The 21384-nt window shown below is 35.9% G+C and overlaps 1 protein-coding gene across 11 annotated transcripts in view; it reads left to right on the top strand.

The window, feature by feature from the left end:
• Positions 1–21384, top strand: part of Bcas3 (BCAS3 microtubule associated cell migration factor) — a 526404-nt gene that overhangs the window by 156859 nt on the left and 348161 nt on the right. For all 11 annotated transcript variants that reach the window (XM_013152079.3, XM_063250886.1, XM_013152076.3 and 8 more), the window contains exon 14: positions 10619–10752. In XM_013152079.3, coding sequence (XP_013007533.1) covers positions 10619–10752 — 134 coding nt within the window. The remainder of the gene's footprint in view (positions 1–10618; positions 10753–21384) is intronic.

The following is a 21384-nucleotide window of genomic DNA, read 5'->3' as shown; positions in this document are numbered from 1 at the left end:
ACTGTTGAGACATTTTATTCTTGTCCATTTTTACTTGCTTCTTTACATAATTCTCTGTCACTCTTCTAGCCTGGGACATGTTTCACTGTTCTCATTCAGACTGGTCTTTTTTTCTTTCTTTTTGGCCATACATTAAATATTTTGAACATTACTCTGAAAACAAGTACTTCTTAAGGATACATTCATTTCAAAGGAAATCTGTTGTTTAGAACAAGATAAGTAACTAGGTAGGAACTAGCAAGGGGGTAAGGAATGAAGGATCAGAGAGAAAATATAAAAACAGTAAGAGCAGGCTCTTATATGGGCTTCTTACTGTGGGTGAAATGGAAAGTGTGATTAATTTTTCCATGTGTCTGAAGCCTAAGAAAGGATGATATTTAGAATGCTTAAATAGTGGAAGTCATGCATATTTATTATTGATCAGAGTGAATAAGTATAACCTTAAAGTTTTAGAAATATAAGCCTGAGGACCTACATAGTATATGTTGGTACTTGTTGATAGGTAATGTAAGTGCTTTTATCCTTAGACTAAAAATGTGTATTTCCTATTGTCTTTGGGTTTCAGTTACTATATCTTTTTTTTTTTTTTTTTGTCTTTTTCGTTTTTATTGATACCGGGGATCGAACTCACGACTGCCTGCTTGCAAGGCAGGTGCTTATGCCGCTGAGCTAAATCCCCAGCCCCATGGTTACTATATCTTGATTGAAATCAAGCATGTTGTTTCAAAGATCCCTTTAAGATATAAAACTGAGAATTATATCACTGTTTTCCTGGATAAAGTTATGAATCAGGTTAATCTTTGTAAACATGCTTCCTTATTCTTCACATTCTCCTTTATTTATCTAAGAAATCTAAGAAATCTAACATTTGCTCCTGCAAGGAATTTTCATGTTATGTTAGAAAATTAACAAATGAAAAATCAATTATGATACCAAAGCATATTTTCATAAAATGTTTCATTACTCTTATGCCTTGCTACGTAGTTTTATTATTACTGTTTACTGATAGTTAAGCATACTTAAAAGGAATGTTTAAATAAAAAGTCAACTCACATTAACTCAAAATTTATATGGGAATTCAGTGGTGCTAAAATCACTGCATTGATCCCTAAAAAGATGAGTAAATTTTTGAAGATTTATACTGCATATTTTTTATTTAGTCTACAGTTTCAGTAATCAATAATTTTTGGAGCTTAAATATAGACATAGATGAATGGAGTGGACTAGAATCTAAAAATAGTCAATTGATTTGTTAGAAAAATTTCTAGCAATTCAATAGAGCAAGTATTGTGCTGGGACAATTGTTATATTCTTTTTGGAAAAAAGTGAACTTATATTTATCATACAGAAAATTAACTCAAAATGGATGCTTCATCTAACGTAAAAGTTAAATTTTGACTGTGCAATAGAGAATGACGTGTTAGGACAAATGTCACTGATCACCAAGGACCATGGCAAATTAAAACCATGAGCAGTCACAAAATACCCACTGAAATTATTGAAATGTAAAAAGATAGACAATGCTAAGTGTTGGTGAGCTTTCAAAACTTGTGAAATGTAAGGTGGTACAGCCACTTTGAAAAGTATTTTTGGCAGTTTCTTATAAAATTAAACAATATATGACCCAGTTATCCCACTTCTAAATAATCACTGGCTAGATATAAAAATAGATTCACACAAAGACTAGTAATTAAATATTCCTAGCAGTTTGAGTCACAATATTAAAAAAATAGAACAAATCAAGCAATGGAATATAAATTATGGTACTATCTGCACAATGGAGTAATATCCATTGATACAAATAAACCTCAGAGATAATGTTCTTTGAAGCACATAAGAGTCACAAAATACTTGTTAAATTCTAAAGTGGGCAGTGTGAATCTCTGTGACAGAAAGCCCGTCAGTGGCTGTGACAAGTAAATCAGGAGGGAATGTACTACAAATTGACACCAGGGAAGGGTTTCTGAGGAACCCTTCATCAAACTGGGCTCATCAAAGTGAAGGTTGACAATGCGTTTATAGTATGTAAATTATACTTTAGGAATATTGAGAAAGTTTTAAAAAGCATTCTTACATATAACCAGAAATACACTCTACTTGGAAAAATAAGAGCATACATAAACACACAGCACTTTCCCAAATATCTGTTTTATATAGAAATCTATTGAAAACAAAGATACTGGGGCTGGGGGTGTAACTCAGCAATACAGTTCCTGCCTGGCAAGTGCAAGGTTTTGAGTTCGATTCCCAGTGCCCCCCTAGAATAGATATTAATCTTTACATTAAATGTTTATTATTAAATTAATATTAAAGCCCATTGGATATGGCCAAAGATGTCTTCCTAACCTTAAAATTTCATGACTTAAGAGAAATAAAAAAAGTAAATGGTATTAAGTCACTTGAAGCTGCCAAAAAATACAGGAGGATGGATATAAATTTTTCAGTTCGGAAAGTAATCAACTTTTTAGAATTTGCTGTGGAGAATGTATATTTATTTTGTCTTATTTTTTGTTGGTTGTGGATATATGCAACTTAGGAAGTGATCGAATAAATCACCACCTTTGCATTATTTCACATGTTTACTTCAGGCCCTTTAACAGAATACTATGCGGCAGGTTTGATAAAGATTTACTTGATCAAACCTTATATTCTGGAGGATGAGGGTTTTACTTAGTGGTAGTGTGCTGACCTTTGCTTTAATTTCCAGCAGCATAAAAATATAAAGTAAACTATAGTTGCTTAAGATTTACTACCTCCTGGGCTCCTCAGGTGAAAAAATATATTGATGACTAGGACTATCAGTACCTTAAAGCAGTTCAAGCTACTTAAGAAGTCAGCAGAGCTTGGAGTCTGTTTTTAAGTACTTGTATTCTGCTTGTGGGTTATATTATTCAGACATAAGTAGGCTATCATGGATTTTGTGTAACTTGAATAGGTTAAAGATTTCTGTCAATAGTGAGATTTTCTTTCTTGGTTTTTGTGTTTATGAATTTGACTATAAACTTTTATAGATAGTTTGTATGTTTTCATCTGTGATTGGAAAGCATTACACTGTAAGAATGAAATCTGAAATGTAAAATTTTTCTAGGCGTGGTATAATATAAATTCCCATAAATATTTGACCCAGAATTTCAGTATTTATGCCTCTTTTTGGAAGAGTGTGAATAGCTGGTAATTTGTCTTCCAATTCACATGTAGGCACATGATAAAGAACCGTACAATTAGATAGGTGTTATAAATAGGATATGGGAAAAAGACAAACCTCCTGATGTTTCCAAGATTTTAGGCCCACTGCAACTTTGCTACTCTTTAATTTTGCTTTTCGGTCTAACCAGCTGACGCCCAGTTGAAAAGACTTATGTTCTTATGAGCCCACAGAAACCTTAATGTTCATTCTCCAGCTACCTCAGATTTTGGGGAACACCACGTACCATCAGCAGCTTTAGTCTCCACCCTTGAACACTAACACTCATCTATCAAACTTGGGGCTGAGAGTGAAGGAGAGGAAGCTTCCAGATAAACATACAGCAGCGCCTAAACAGCTAATCACTCTGGGCTTCCGCTTCCAGGCCCTATAATTAGAAGTCCTTCTTTTCCTTGTATTCCCAGATGACGCAAATGCTTTTTGTGGTTTGGCACCTCATTTGGGGCGTGGGTTTAGTTTATGGCCAGGCTGGAGTCTGGTTTAGTCTTCTGATGATGCATAAATAGTTCTCAAGACACTGTCTACTCTTTATGAATTTTTCCTTTTATGTATATGTGCTTTAAACTCCTTTTCTGAGGGAAAGGCAGCTTACTGTTTCCTCGGTAGAATGTTACATAAGAGGAAATTGTAAATTAAAAGAAAGTACATGATTATCTGTTTCACCCTTTTTTTTTCTTTTTAAAATTTTTATCGTACATGTTTGCAGTATGTAATGATTACATTCAGCATGGGGAATTGGTATGTGTAATGTGTCTTAGTTCATTTTCATCCTCACCTCTTCCCTCTCTATTTTTCCCTCCTTTTCTCTTGGCTTGTTGAGATTTTTGAATATTATTTTGAACATTTTGTGGAAAATCGTAAACCTATTAATGGATTATAGAAGCCTGATTTGCATGACAAGGTAGAAAAAGAAAACATTTGAGATATGATACACAGATGATAATAGAGACAAGTTTTCAGTGGATTGTTTGGCTAAAAATTTGAATTTCTTTTATATGATGACAACTACACAGAGATTAATGCCAGTTTGAAAAGTCACACTGATGTGTATTCATCTAATTATCATTCATATGCAAAACAATTACTTTGCAAATGCAACCTTTTATTAGAATGCTTACTCTGAATTAATGTTGATACAATTTTGAAAGCAATATTGTGAAGTTTACTCATAGCATATGAGAAATATAAATGTGTTATAAATGACAGTTCATTTTATTAACTGTCTGATGGATCTTTCCATTAAACAATTTGACAAGTATAGAGAATCACATTTTTGTGAGGAGGCGGAGTCAAGAGACAGTAGTGGTATTATGATTACTTCTAATTCACTATAAGTCAGCAGAAAAGTGGAGGATGGTGGCAGGTGCTGAAAGCCAACCGCCTCCAGGCTCCTGGACTTTGGTTCTGCAGAGTTGGTTTATCCAGCCTGTGGGCAGAGACAACAGTATTTGCTATAAGATTTGAGGGTTTGTTTTTTTTTTTTTTGGTTGTTGTTGTTTTGTTTTTTGGTATTGAACACTGTGAGCTCTTGTTTACTAAGCAAGCTCTTGTGTTTATTATCTTCATTTGTACTGAACATTATTAGTGTTGGAGTAGTGGAAGCCCACTTTTTTTTGAGTGACTTTTTGTTGATAAGAAGGATAGCACAAAAGCAGCAGAGGGGCCTGGGTTTCCATAGCCCCAAGGATTGGATCTGTGCAAACGACAGTGGCCATTGTGGCCCTGAACAGCTGGCAGCCACTGGTGTTTGCGAAGCTCTTTTTGCATAGCTTTTCCCTGGATGGCAAGGTGGCAGGGTGGCAGGGTGGCAGTCCCAGCCGGCTTGGTGTCAGATAACTAGAATCTGTTTGCAGGTTGACAGAGGGACTTCCATTCTTTGTTTTGTAAAAGAAGCATTTTGTTCATGACCACCATGTTCTTGATAAATAGTTCTGGTTTCTTTTAACAAATGTCATGATTGAGATAATTTCTAGCACTTTAATGGCAAAATTAATTGAGATGGAAAGTGGATGGTGTATAAGGTAAATAAAGCTGTTAACCCTAAAGAAAAGGTGGGGAGAGGGTAGTAGAAAAATACTGTCCAGAAACATGAAAGGTATTTATCACCAATTTCAGGGATTTATTGCTGGAATACTAATAAGGAAAGAATTTATAGTGTGTCAGTGATGAAATAACTATTAGTAGGTGCATAATAAGAATCAATTTGTTAAACTGTTTATAATAAATGCCCATGTTCATCATCTAAACTGAGTTTTGTTTGAAATAACAAGAATACTGGCATCTGATAGTTTAATGTGGTAACTAGAACCATATCTCAACAAGGAAATCAATTTCAAAATAATGTTTCATCTTTTCATGAAATGACTATCTTATCTCTACATAGATGCTTAATATTCTTTCATACCTTTATCTCAACGAGTGCTACAGTTTCATCTAAAATAGTCCCCAAAGGGTTCACGTGCTCAGAGGCAGGGTTTAGGGTGATGATTAGATCGTGGAGCACCAAGTTCATCATGGGCTAATCCATTGATGAATTTATAATTCTGTGTGCCATTAGCAGATGTGGCCTGGTTGAAGGAAATAGCTCACGGGAGGTATGACTTTGAAAGGTACTGGATGTCACTTGCCTGGCTCTTATTCCCCTGTGCTGTGCTTCCTTGCTGCAATGGGTTGTAAGTTTTCTCTGCCACACACTTGTGACATGATTTCTCAGTCATGGGGCAGCCTGCTGTGGGCTGAAATCTCTGAAACTGTGAGCCCAAATGGACTTGTCTTCTGAGCATATCAAGTATTTTGTACCAACAGTAAAAAGCTGAATGCTATAAAAAGGAAAAATTTATCAACAGTTAGTTAATGTGATTCCACATGCGATTGCTTTTTAGAAAACAATTACAAAATTTGCACAAAATGCAAAGGAAGGTCCAGGGATATAGCTCAGCAGCACAGTGCCTGCCTGGCAAGCTCAAGGTTATGGGTTTGATTCCTGGTACCAAAAAAAAAAAAAAAAAAAAAAAAAAAAAAGTGCAAAGGAACACAAAGTTAGGTGTGTGTTTTATAATCCCTGAAACAACTAATGTGTAACAGGGATATAACCCCAATAAGTAAACAAAATGCAAAAAATAAACAAATGCAAGCAGATAAGCATAAAAATGATAAAATAATGGACATAAATCATTTACTACTACAAGTATACTAAATATTAATGTACTAAAGACACCAATTAAAAGTCATGTTAAAAAAAGACCCAAATCATATTGATAGATATGGAATAAAAAAAGGCCAAATGTATACCATGTATACACCGATCAAAACAAATTTGGAATTGTTTTGTTAATATTAGACAAAGTAGACTTCAGAGTGAGGGAAAATCCATAAATGGTATCCTAAAGGAAAAAATGGACATCATTAAAACCCTAAAATGGATCAATTCCTGAAATAACAGAAGGTAATTCACCAGGGGAATAAGAAAATTTAGTAGTGTAAGCGGAGCATCTCTCATGTAAAAATTTTAGATTTGAAGTTATTTAAAATATAAAAGTTTTTGAGCATCAATATGACACCATGGGTTGAAAATTGCATAACAGCAGGGCATGAAGGCACATGCCTGTAATCCAAGCACGGGGAAAGCTGAAGCAGGAGGATCATTGCCCTGCGTCTAGGCTAGCTTAAGCATAAGCAAGTTCAAGGCAGCCTGCACTACATAGGGAGACCCTGTCTCACCCCACAAAAAAACCCCTGTAACAGGTTGCAGTCACAATGTAAGCAGAGTAAGGTTGGGGATGTAGCTCAGTAGTAAAGAGCTTGCCTAGCCTGGGATGGAGCCCTGTCTTCAATCCTTATTAGTGCCATAAACACAAAACTAAATAAGTGGATAAAGTGCCATCTATGTGTATAAAGTGTTTGTGAAACATAAATGAATTTTTTGTTTAGATATGAGTCCTGTCCCTTAATATCTCATTATATATATCAAATATTCTGAAAATATCTGAAATCCAAAATCCTTTTGGTTTCAAGTATATTAGATGCTCAAAACTGTAATTTAAAACCTTCAAAGAGAGTCTGTAAAAGTTTTATTTTCAAATATTTAAAGAAGAATTATAAAAATTATAATTTTTTTGTTATTTTTGTAGTAGAAAGTGGCAGAATAAGGACATTTTCCAGTTCATTCTTTGAGAATTTTCCCTATAACAATACCAGAACAGCATGTTGTTGGGGCGTGGGGTACTAAATACTCTGAGTTGATCACTATGCAAGGTATACATGGTCAGAACTTTACACTTTACCTATCTCTGTAGAGATACTACACCATTCAGAGAGATCATCTAGTAGCATATAGTATTATCCCAGGAATTTATAAAGTTTTTTCAGTATTTGATCATATTGCTAAAAATGCCATACTAGGGTGGGCATGGTGGTGCACACCTGTAATCCCAGCACTTGGGAGGCTGAGGCAGGAGGATCAACATAACTTTAAGGCCACCCTGAACTACCCCGTGAAACCCTATCTTGGAAAAAAACCCTAAAAAACCAAAACCCCCAAAACCCGTATTAAGTAAATGAGGTACATATGCATAGTAGAATACTATTTAGCCATAAAAACAGTGAAGCTGGCTGGGGATTTAGCTTAAAGGCATAAGTGCCTGCCTTGCAAGTGTCTGGTCATGAGTTTGATCCCCAGTACAAAAAAATAAAAAACAACAGTGAAGGCTTGTCATTTGCACTAGCAAGAATACAGTTGGAGATTGTTTGAAATAAGGCTCAGAAACACAAGTACCATGTGATCTCATTTATGCATAGCAGCTTAAGTTGAGAGTAGAGTGATAATTAATAGAGGCTTGGAGCGTTGTGAGGAGAGACGGCTGGGGAAAGTTTGCTTAGTGAGTAGTACCCTAAGTTACACTTAGGAACAGGACTCTGGCTGGCTGGCTGTCATTCAGTATGCTGGCTCTGTGAGGGCTGATGCAAAATACTGTCAACTCTGGGGCATGTGCCAGCCAGTGAAAAGGCAGGGACCTTCAGCAGGAGAAGCAGAGCCCTGAGCTTTAGTACCAGATGTGTAACAAGTTTCCGTGTGTTTGATGCAGTTGATTGTGAGCTACTTTTGAGAGAAAGTGTGTTTCACAGTGTGCCATAAATTACAGATCCCAACATATTAACATGTAATTTTGTCATTTTAATTGGAGTTGTGAGATAGTGCTGCTTTAGATTTCAGCTTTTTAAGAAATGTCGTCATGAGAGATGAAACTTAGATTTGTGTGATTTAGATTTTATTGTGAGACCAAGCTTCCCAATGAATGACAGCGAGTGCTCATATGAAAAAAGTACATCATTCAAGATGCAACATTAAGGTGATATTGATTGTGTTTTTTGACCTTGATGGAATTATGGGAGCTCGATTGATACTTAGGAAGACTACAGAGAGCTCTAAATATTGTCAGAGCTTACTACAGTATTTAAGAAACTGTACATAGAAAATGACCTGAGAATTGGGTTTTAGTGTCTTATGATAATGTCTGCTATGGACATTTCTGTGCTGTGTCTTCATCCACTTTATTCACTGGCTCTGACACTGCAACTTCTGGCTTCTCTCCAAAGTCAAAATGAGCGTGAAAGGAAAAGATTTTAAACTGACTCAGGACATCAAGGCAGCCAGGACAGTACAACTAAACATGCTAATGAGACTGGACTTCCAGATTTGTTTCATAAAATGGCTAGAATGATGGGATGAGTGTGTTTGAAAGGAGGAGGAGTATTTTCAAGGGGATAAATGGCTAAAAGTAAAGATGCACTTTTAGTACATTTTAAAAAAGTAAGTACTGATCATATTTTTGATAACAATAATGTGTTCTTCACAAAGCTAGATCTTGCAAGTTTTCACCATAGAGAAATAATAAATGTTTGAGGAAATAGGTGTGTTCAAGTGGATTCAAACTTTATATAGCACATACATGTGTTAAACCATCATGTTTTGGCATTAATGTATAAACTTTCTATATCTATGTATCACTTAAAATGTATTTAATAAATTAACTAATGAAAAATGGATGCAGCTTTGTTAGTTTGTATTGTATAGTTTACTTTTGGTCCTGGAGATTGAGTTCAGGTCTCCTCTCATCCTGAATCAGCCCTCTCCAGATGCAGTTTTAAATCTCCAAATCTCCAAATCTCATTTGCAGAAATACGGTCCTTTATAACTTGTGTTCATTGGGTATAGAAATTTGATGAGTGTATTATTTTCTGGGTCAGAGTGTGACAGTGGTGGCAAACCATGCAGGCGTGCAGCAGCAGGCTGTTTATATCACTGAAAACTCTGTTGCTGTGTTTTTAACCTATGAGTTGTTTTTTCTAAACTGAAACCTTGGTATTCAGGTTTAATTTAGTGTTGGCACTTGGTGATAGAGAAGTAAGTGGGTTTTAAGTTGCAATTTGAGCATTCGGTCTTTAAAAGATGTGCTGTCTGTCACTGGTTTAAGAACTGTGATTTGAAAACAAAAACCAAAAGCAACATCATAAAACTTTTAGAAAAAACTGTAAATCTTAATGACCTTGGATGACATCAAAATGAAGAATCAAGGGGCTGGGGTTTTAGCTCTGTGGCATAAGCGCCTGCCTTGCAAGCAGGCAGTCGTGAGTTCAATCCCCAGTACTGATAAAAAGGAAAAAGAAAAAAAAATGAATAAAAATGAAGAATCAAGTCTGGGAAAGGCACCCTATTGGCAGTTTCAATAGATATCATGGCAGCACTGAGACAAATTTCATTTAAGTTTTTGAATCAAGTTTCAACTGTGTTGTTGAGGCTAGACAGAACTTGAGAGTTTGAGTGTCTTCACCTCCTGAGTAACTGAGCTTAGCAATGTGCGGTGCCACACCCACCTTGGTAGAGAGAAGTTTTAAGCTGGTGAAATAAGTACGGGAGATTAGTAATTTGACCAGTTAATATTCTGTCACTTAGAATTCAAGTTGGGAGAAATTACAAGAAGTGAGGGTCAGTTTTAGTTCTGTGGAGCAATATCATTTTCACAACCATTCAAAAAACATTATGTGAGTCATGCCAGCCTGAGCTACATAGTGAGTTCAAGGCCAGTCTGAACTACGTAGCAAGACCTTGTCTCAAAAAAAAAATTATGTAATGATGACTTCTGTAATCTAAGGCATATAACATCTCTCAGCAAGTTGTAGGAAGACAGCATAATGTTTTACTGTTATTTATATTTTGTTGCTTTAATGCTGGGGCACTAAACTGGTATTCACAAGAAAAATATATTTTGATTTAACTTTTTGAGAATTTTTATTCCCTTAGTAATTTTTTGATTAATAATATTTTAAAATATGTATAGTTTTAAAAAGTATTTTTCCCACGTTTATAGTCATTTGTATTTTTAACTTTTTTTTTTTTTTTTTTTGGTCTTCCAGGAATGCTGTTAGTGACAACAGATACACTTGGCCATGACTTTCATGTCTTCCAAATTCTGACACATCCTTGGTCCTCCTCACAAAGTGCTGTCCACCATCTGTACACTCTTCACAGGGGTGAAACTGAAGCCAAAGTAAGTTGTTAATTTTTCAGAAGGTTGATTTCTTTGTGTAATATGATATCTAATCTGGTTGGTTATTTATATCACATTGGAACTCAATGTTTGTGCGAAACTATTGTTCTCTGAGAGAGTAGGTTAGATTAAATTTTAAAAATATCCTGTTTGACCCGGTAAATACATAAGCAATAGATTAACACCTTATAATTAAAAATTCAGTGAATAATTTTTTTGGAATTCTGTCTCATTGCTATCCTGTCTTGTTTTTTTAAATTAAAAAAAAATCCACAAAAAACAAAAAAAGTAAGTCATTTTGTACTGCATTTCCCAAACTAATGCCATTTCTTCCTCCAGAGAAAACTTCTCTCATTCAACTATTTCTCCAAAATTAGCAGTTTGATTTTACACACATTTGTACGCACATGCATACATACACACATATTCATATATATATCGATATATATGTATATATATCAATATATATGTATGTATCAATACATATATGTATATATATCATATATATATATATACACACACACACACACATACGCATCTCACAAATACACAAAAATAATTCACTTTCATAAGTATGGGAGATGAGTAGACATTAGCGGTCCACAGTGGCTATTGAAACTGTATCTCTCCCCCTACCCAGCATCAGTTGGTGCTGTCACTGTGGTGGTGGGATGTTATATTTGATGAAGAAAATGGACAAACACTGCAAGTCATTGAGGGGCTACTTTTTCTCCAGAGAACCAGTTTTTAAATGCTTGTACATACAACTACATAAACATGCATGGTCATACACACACACATTCATAATTCACTGGGTAGGGTATTGTATACCAAGTTAAATGATTTAAGTGTATTTTTTGTTTAAACGTATACTTAATATTTTTAATACTGCTGTGTGTAGGGACTGTATATTACCTTAAAAACCTAAAATCCCAAATAGCCTTTTGTTTCACAGAGCTGTTGTTGATGTATTTATACCACCATATGTGTGTCACTCTAGGTTACAGCCTGTTGACCTGTGCTGTTTGGTGGATAGTCCTTTTTTTCTCAACAGTCTATAAAGTACTGTTTCTCTTCAATTCTCACCAAAGCAAATGATGAAACATCTTAAGTACTGTATATAGGAATGGAGGAATTCAAAATGACACATAACAAAAAAGTCGGGTAGCTTATTACTAACTATTCTGAATATTGATAAAGTATCCAACATTTATCCTGCCTTGCTTCTGTCAACCACATAGTTAATGAGAGAATGGCTTTCTGTTGAATTCCAACATAATATAATAAGTAATAGAAAATAATTCTTTTCAATTATGGGCCTACTCAGTAATCATCTGTGTTAGCTGTTAGCTGTTTTAGCTGATGAATCTTAGCATTACTCAATCATATATTGTGTGCTTACCAAAATGAAGTAATAGGCTATGCACATCATTAATGAATTACTCTTGCCCCACCCTTTAAATTAAACCTGTATCTAATTTAGCTTCTGAATATGTTTAGCACTCTACAGAAAATACGTAAATGAGTGACAACACCCTCAGAATGCGAATAGCTGGTTCTAAAATGCAGAAAGTAAATGTCATTTAAGTGGTGGCTCATTCCATTTGTAATCCCAGCCTTTGGGAGGCTGATGCAGGAAAATGGGCCATGAATTCAAAGCCTTTCTGGGCTACATTGTAAGTCCAGAGCCAGCCTAAACTATGTGACAATCTATCTCAAGCCTTGCCCCCTAAAAAGTGACCTAACTTTTTAAACAAGTAATTGTAATGGGAAAATAAAAGTTGGTTTGCAGTGGGGGAAATACTGTTACAGATTAAAGGAAATATTGAAGAATGTCATCTAAGTGCAAAGTGTGGATTTCTTTGAAGCCTCTTATAGAAACCCAGGTTAAAAGATATTTTTTCATATAAATAGTTATTTATTCATTTTGTAGTGGGGAATGAACCCAGAGCATTGAGCTACATTCCCAACACTTATTTTATTTTAGAAACCAGAACAGAAAAAAAAGAATAGAAATGATAGAGTTTCAAAAAAACTAGGAAATTAACAGTAGTTAATATATTGCATATTGTAATCTTAGAAGTTATAATTTTTATTTTGAGACAGAGTTTTGCTAAATTCTCAGGCTGGGCTTGAAGTTGATCTTCCTGTCTCAGCTTCCTTACAGTGCTGAGAGAGGTTTTTATTTTTGACTTATTAAATAAAGAATTTAAAGTCCTTAACATTTAGCAAGACAGTATTGTAAGAGATACAAAAATAATCTAGAACTTAAAGCAAAGTGATCTAGCAGTAAAACAGGTTTGAGGAGGTGATACAACAACAGCACAGGAAAAAGCAGGGAGGGTTCTGTTGATTACAGGAGATACATGAAACACATCATGTGATGGAATGTGTGAACTTTGTCCCTAAGTTAAAAAGAAAAGGAAGAGACTTTTTTGAGACAGTATTACCCCGGATCTGGATCTTACATGATATTTATTAAGTATTATTAACTTGCTGTGTGTGTAATTTATATTGTAGTTACATTAAGAAAATCTTTTTATGTCAGGCATACAACCTGAAGTATTAACAGGTCAAATCATATGATACTGCTAATTTGTGTTAAAATTTTCTGTCAAGATAAAGAAATGACATAGATTCATAAGATTTGTAATGTGTTAATAAGTACTGAAGATTGGTGATGTCCATATAATGTGGTGCTTTTTAACATTTCGTTTATGTATGGAAAGTCTCTAAAAGAATGTAAAAATAAAACCCTTTAACAGCATATGCTGTTTTGTTTATTTTAGCTTTATAACATGATTTACTGTTCATTTTTTAGCTTTCCCTATTATCTTTAGGTTAACTTTCTTGAGTTCTATAACTAATTTTGTGTTATATAAATAATCTTTTTTGAGACAGCGTTTTACTGTGCTGTTCAGGATGGCCTTAGACTCATTTTGTAGCCCATGCTGGCCTCAAACTTGAGTGATCCTCATGTCTCATCCCTCCCAAGTGCTGGGATTGCAGACATGCAGCACCGGGTTCATTTTAAAAAATAAAATCTACCTTGGATTCTTGTGTTCTTAAGCTCTTTCACAGATCTAGGCCTTTTACCTGAGTCGTTTAAAAATTGACTGTCAAAATCATTATACTCAGTGTTTGAACATATATTTACTACTAATGATAAAACTCTTTGCAACCATAAGATAAACACCAAAATACAGATCCATAAATTTATGCCACCTGATACTCACACCCCATTTAAGTTTCACCAGTTGTCCTAATAATGAACAAAGGGGTCTGGTTTTAGGAAACTTTATTGTCATATGTTTCATTGTGGAGTAGTTCATCATTATTTATTTACTATTTATGATTTCAGTAATTTTAAAAATTGTAGCCTATGCCTCAGTATTTTTGTCTGGTAATTTTCTCATGACTAGAGTTAGGATTTTTTTTTTTTTTTTTGTCTTTTTTGTTTTTATCGGTACCAGGGATCGAACTCACGACTGCCTGCTTGCAAGGCAGGCGCTTATGCTGCTGAGCTAAATCCCCAGCCCCCTAGAGTTAGGATATTTGCCAAGAATGTCAGAGAGGTGTTATTGTTCTCTTTGGATCCCATTAAATCGCCTATGATTTTCATTTATCTCATAATATAATTTTCAGCCCATAGATTTCTGTTTTATAAAATGTGTTCAGGCTGGGTATGGTAGTGTACCCCTGTAATCCCAGCACTTGGGAAGCTGAAGTAGGAGAATTGCTGTGAGTTTGAGGCCAACTTGGGCTACCTAGTGAGTTCAAGGCCTAGCTGAACCACATGGCAAGACCCTGTCTCAAAAACAAACAAACAAACAAACAAACAAAAAAGTGTTACTTCTTTAATCATCTTTAGTTTTATTCTTCAGAACATCCCAAATCTACCAGACGTGGTGGTGCACACATGTAATCCCCTCACTTGGGAGGCTGAGTCAGGAGGATTTGCATGAGTTTGAGGCCTGGACTACACAGCAAGACTTTGTCTTAAAAAAAAAAAAAAGAAAAAGTTCCAAATCTGACTAGTGGGAACCAATTAAGTGGGCATCTATATCTTTTGACATATTTCAATCATTTTTAAACCATTCCTTACTTTAAGTCACAACTAAGTTGCTGAATATGTAGTTCATTTTTGTTTCTTTTATGGAAGTTTTAAATGAAATGAGCATTTTAGGTAAAGATTAAATATTTCATTTCTTTTGTTCTTTATTAAACCTTGTCCTGTTCTAGTCCTTTGTCAGTGTACTCTACCTCATCTATAACCTTTAAATGTTTGAGTATCTAATATAATTTATTGATTTTTGAGACAAGGTCTTGCTATGTAGTTCAGGTTGACCTTGAACTCATTATGTAGCCCAGGCTGGCCTTGAACTCATTGCTGTCCTGCTTCAGCCTCCCATGTGCTGGGATGATAGGATTGTGCCACCACGCCCGGTTGTTTTGACTATTTTAAACACTTAAGACCTGCTTTTGATGTCTGGTTTTTGTTAGCATTATGTACTGTTTCATTTATCTGCAAGTTCATTCTGGAAATAGAAGTCCTGCTTGACTTTCTTGATGCCTCTAATCTTTAGAACAGTACGTAGTATTCATATTTAACAGGTAAGCAAAACAGATAGAATGTATTAAAATAATTTCACTCTGGGACACACATTGTAATTTGGAATTTTTAAACGGCAAGTATTAAGGTCTAAGCACTTCATTTGCGACCATAAAATTACTTTTTATAAAAGTCTATCTAAAATTACTTTGATGTGATAAAATTTAACACTAATCATTAAATATGTGTGGCATATGATCATCTAACCATCTTCGAATTCTTCAAAATCATATTATTTGAATTCTTCCAAGAACTCTGAGGGTACTTTAATCAGGCAGAAGGAAAAGTATGTGGATTTAATTATGTTGAATTAAGTTGTTTTGTGGTATTTGACTTGGGATATCCTCTGCATCTGACAGTAATTTTCTTCATGAAGCACATATGTAGTAAGAAAACTAGCCCTTTTTTAAGAGAACATATAAATCTTTTTTTTTCTGCAGTACTAGGGATTGAACCCTGTGCTATCACACTGAGCTGTGTCCCTCCCCCTTTTATTTTATAACTTTGAGACAGAGACTCTATAAATTGCCCAGACTGGGTTTGAATTTGAGAGTACTGGGGTTACAAGTGTACAGCACCCAGCCTGGCCAGTACGTAAAAATCTAGTAGGTGTTTTACTCAGGTAGACTTTTCATTTTTGTATTTAACACACTCATTTTTATAAATAGCAAAAACAATTTTGAAACATCTCTATAGCAGATAGTCATACTTGACCATTTGAGAATAGTCTTGCAAAATAGTATGATATGTTTTTAATTGTCAAGGTTAGAGGACTCTGTTTGCTTAGTATTTTAATTGTCACTATATGATGGTCATTTGAGATAAAACCAGAAATTTTAGTGTGAATAGGTTGCAAATACTGAGTAGTTACGCTTATATTTATATTCAAATTTAACTGGACTTTTTATTTATAAAACCTAACAACCTTTTGTGAGGCTTGTAGTCATGTGAGTTTTTAGTGTTTTTCAAAGTTATTATTTTTATTGATATAATTGGTAGTGTACTTTTTTTTGTGAAAGGATCTCACTATGTAGTTCAGGGTGGCCTTGCACTCATTATATAGCCCAGTCTGGCCTCAAACTCATGGCTAACCTCCTGCCTCAGCTTCTAGAGTGCCGGAATAACAGGTGTGCACCATCATAGCTTGTCTTAATATTCATTTTTAAATGTACAACTCAGCTTTCAATATCTTTCTCAGAGTGAAGCAAACCATCAATAGTATCTTAATTTCACAAAGTATTGGTAACCCTTAAAGGGAACCCCTCATCCATTTACAGTCAGTTCTGAATCCTATTTTTCCAGTTGCCCCATGTACTTGATACTGATTAATGATTATGTAACCAAAGGAAAGCTAATTTCTTTTTCTAAGTTACTCATCTCTATAAAAGAGCCTATACTTGGTTTATAGAGTGTATTGATCATAAGTATTAGGTATAAAATGTTTAGCAAATCCTCTACCACAGTGAGTGCCAAACAAAGGAGCAGTGTCATTACCTATGCTTTTCTCCAGTATAGAGTAAGAGGAAATTTATTTACTTTCCTCTCCGAAACAGCTAACCATTAAATAGTGGTTGTTCTAGACACCACATAACAACTTTGAAGGATGGCTGTGCTTGAGAGATGGGAAGCAACAAAAGGACCATGATTACCCCAATTTAGTGCCTTGAAAGAGTTTTCAGTCTGTGATACAGGAAGCAGTAGCCCACGGAGAGCCTTGTAATGTCCCCAAGTTAATGAGATGATGTTAAGTCCCAAGAGAGCAAGGTTAGAGAATCCTAGACAGGCTGTATAAGATGCCTGAGAACATGGAAGGAACCACCATCAGGACAGAAAGGAAAAGATAAAACCATCTTTATTCAAAGTTGATAGGATTATGTGGAAAATCTACATGATTTTATAAGAAATAGAAGTAATGAATAATTTAACACACCAGGACATAGATCAATATGTAACACTCAACTAAACTTCTAAATAATAATAACAATTAATTTTTCGAAAGTTTTTAAGGGCTGGGGAGATAGCTTAGTGAAATAGTGCCTGCCTGGCAAGTACGAGGTCCTGAGTTCAATTTCTGGTACCAAAATAAGATTTAAAAAATATCAAATACTCACATTATTATATGCAGGACCCATACACTAAAAACTAGAACATAGTGCCCAAAAATAAATCAGTGGGGAAGTTGAGCTGTTTTCTTGTGACATCATAATGCAATTGCATACTGCATAATGACGTCAGTTCTCTTTAAATTGATCTGCAATGAATGCAATAAAGGACTTCAAAACAAGACAGTAATAAATCCAAAATGGCTACTATAATGTATCTTGCTATCTTTGAAATAGCTGCCCATGCCATCAGATGTAACAAAATCAAACAAAGCAAAGCAGAATAAAACCCAACCCAACAAAACAATGAAAATGATACAGGACCTCAAAACAAGATCATAGGGAATTAACAATGGCCACCACCCTCAGATGCTTCGTTGTGTATTGTTATCCTCTGTGTATTGTTATCCTCTGATAGATGATCAGACCTGGTCCGAGATCTGCAAGGTCACTGAAGCATAGACCACCACAAGCATCAAACTGAATACTCACAAATTTAAAACTTACATTATTTGAAATGTGTCCAAAATTGCTTGATATTTTTTTCCTGTGGTTGCTATAACAAATTGTCATGAACTTTGTGACTTAAAATATTAGAAATTTACTCTCAAAGCAGTTCTCATGGGATCGGGCACGTTCAGGGTGGTATGGCCACAGGTTCAAAGGAGTTCAAAGGCAAGCTCTAAACAAGGCTGTCATCTGTTTGGCCTCCCTTTCTTTTGTCTGTTCTTTTCTTGGACTGGTCCCTTTGGAGGTTCTATGGATAAACCTTCTTTTTCCAACCTCTGATGGCTGTCACCATTCCTGGACTTGTAGCCACATTACTCAATCTCTCTTTGTGTCACATTGTGTGCTTCTTCTTCCATGATTTTAGTATGGGTGTGTATGATTACTTTTAATTTCAACCCAGAGCATCCAGTATGTGTTCCTTATCTCTGAATGTACTACATGGGAGCATTTGCCAAAGAGCCAGTTCTGTGAGGATGTAGCATGTCTTTTTTAGGGATGACGATTCCCTTTACTTCATCTTCCCCAGAATGCATGTCCTTTCCTTGGGGGAAATACTTTTACCCTTACCAATAGCTGAAAGTCTGAGCAAGTCACAGCACAACTTCAAAATACGTTGAAAATACCACCTCAAAATCTTCAGTCTCATTGTCTAAATCGTCCAAGTCAAGTATGATTGCACCAACCTCAAGCAAACTTTGTTTCCATCTGTGAACTTGTGAAGTTACAACCAAGTTTACCTGCTATATAGTATTAGGACATACAATATTATCTGCTATATAATATAATAATAGAACATGCATAAGACAGATGCTATAAAAGGGAGAAATGGGAAAAAATACAGGAGTCACTGATGCCAGACAAGTTCACAATCCAGCAGGGTGAATGCCAATAAGTTTCAAGTTTTGATTTTCATTTGTGGCCTGAGACTCTGCCCACTTGGACTGTAACTCCATTTTCTTGGCCTGTAGTGCTCCCCACCTTTGTCTTTACACATGACTCGGCCCTTTGTGACTGCATGTGTCTCCTTAGACTCATTTGTCCATTTTATTTAACAAACGCATCTACATATAGTACAGAAATGGATTGGCATAGTGACTCAGTGGCTTTGTTTGCCTATCCAGGATAAAGTGGAACTGATAGCTTTCCATTATTCTGTGCCGCTTGCTCCTTACTTCAATCAGGCCTCTGTTGTTGGGGTTAGTAAGCTGCCACAGCCCAGTGGACGGCATTATGTTTCCTCTTATCTGAGCTGCCAGTGAAGCGGCCCAGGTATTTAATGAGAGCTCTGTGAATAGAGGGCCTGTTGAGCCGTGGCATTGCCTCAGGCAGTGGAGCAGGCGATAACGTCCGGCCAGTAAACTCTGAGATGCCAGGCAGGCTGCGCTTAGGAGTATGCCAGTTCCACTCCTTTCTTGTTGGGCCTTTACCACCTGTTCATTCTCATATTCACATAGAGCCACCCCAAAGTGGATCTGGAAAGTCAGAGACCTCCATGGGACGGTTGTTCAGTTATGATCAGAAACATAACAGGTTAGGAGCTGCCCTCTACAAAAGGGAGTGTACTTGGTTGCTTCATCAGGTAGGTGGCGATATTGCACTTGGATAATACCTCTTAGTACTTAAGCAGCTTTCAGTCTTACCTAAGATTTCCTGCTGGGATTCTGAGTTAATTCTGGTGCTTGACGCAGCTTGGTAGGTGATCTGTTGTGAACTTGTCCCACTGTCATCTCGGTATAGATGGCCAATGATACCTCTGACACAAGCATTTGAATTTTAAGTACAAACAGGTAAGCAGTTAATACTCTTATGTGTACATTAACACAAGTTACAGAAGTACATAAATTGAACTTTTGTGCCCCAATCCAGCATGTACTTCCTCCTGTGAAAATATGAAGTGATGTTTTCAGTGTGAGCATTGTCATTTGTTTTTGTAACAGCTGGCCAGTCAACATTCTTCCCTGTCTAGGTTGCGTGGAAGTCAGATTTGTGCATGTGGTAGGGTCAGCCTGGAATTTTGGCCTTTTTTCTCACCAGGATTGATGCACTTGTGTGGGTACCACTTCTCCTCTATGAGCAGTGTGTTACTTCCCAACTTCCAGAGAGCATCCAGGCGTCGCAGGACGTTCATTCTATCTGCCCCCACCCTTCCCCAACATGGCCACAAAGATAATGCCGTGGTCTTTGTCATTTCTGACCACCTCTCACTCTCATCTCCAGTGAACTTCAGGGAGACTGCAGCAGGAGTCAGGCCCGCACGGACTTCTGATCTGTGCTGTTAGCAAGGTTTCACTGTCTTTGCCTTCTTTTTAAATTTTTAAAAATGGAGATGATATTGTTTCACTCATATTGCAAGAAATTGCACTTAAAGGGCTGGGGATTTATCTCAGTGGCATAAAACGTGTGCCTAGTAAGTGCAAGGTTGTGAGTTCAATTCCTGGTACCAAAAAAAAAAAAAAAAAGAGAAAGAAGAAACAGAAGAAGAAGAAGAAGAAGAAGAGGAAGAGGAAGAGGAAGAAGAAGAAGAGGAAGAAGAGGAAGAAGAGGAGAAGGAGGAAGAGGAAGGGGAAGGGGAAGGGGAAGGAGAAGGAGAAGGAGAAGGAGAAGGAGAAGGAGAAGGAGAAGAAATTGAAATTACACTTAAAGATCCTGCATATATTTTAAACTAGGATATTGACCTTGGTGGACCCACTGCTATTTTCTGGATCACACCAACTCTGTATAGCCTCATTTGTGTGGAGGTGTATGCATTTGCATTATGTTCTGTACAGTTCTTCACGGTGCCCTTTATAACCAGACCAACCTCTTACTGGCTTAGTACATTCACCTGTTAAAGGATGTCTCCATGTTTTTAGTGTCTGTCAGAAATATATGAATGCTGATCATTTTTCTGGCCTAGGTACCCAGCATATAATTATATGCTTAGTTTTATAAGAATTTATATAGAGAGAATGTCTTTAATTTTGATTAGAACCTTTTGTAAGTACTACTTCTTTGTAATATAAATGGTTTGCAGTGTTTTTCTGCCAGATACAGCCCTTTTCTCTACCTGACATGGACTTAAATCACTAAGATTTTTTTTAGTTTAATGAGGTCCAATCTATCAAATTTTTTTTTTTGTCTTTTTCATTTTTATCGGTACCAGGGATCGAACTCACGACTGCCTGCTTACAAGGCAGGCGCTTATGCCGCTGAGCTAAATCCCCAGCCCCCAATCTATCAAATTTTTAAATGGATCATGCTTAATAAAGCTAAAGAACTGTTTACCTGTCCCTGAATTCTGAATGTTTATCCCCTCTGTATTTTTCTAGGTTTTATAGTTTTATATTATCAAGGTATAGTGGCCCCATAAAAGCAATTATGAAGTCTTCTCTCTTTTTTTTTAAATTAATGAAAGAGAAAGTCATTAGC

Source organism: Cavia porcellus, unplaced genomic scaffold (genome assembly GCF_034190915.1).
Source record: "Cavia porcellus strain 051 isolate PalLab524CR breed Dunkin Hartley unplaced genomic scaffold, mCavPor4.1 scaffold_6, whole genome shotgun sequence".
NCBI classification, from domain to species: Eukaryota; Metazoa; Chordata; class Mammalia; order Rodentia; family Caviidae; genus Cavia; species Cavia porcellus.
The sequence above is the reverse complement of the archived record's forward strand: the minus strand, read 5'-3'. Positions and strand labels throughout refer to the sequence as shown.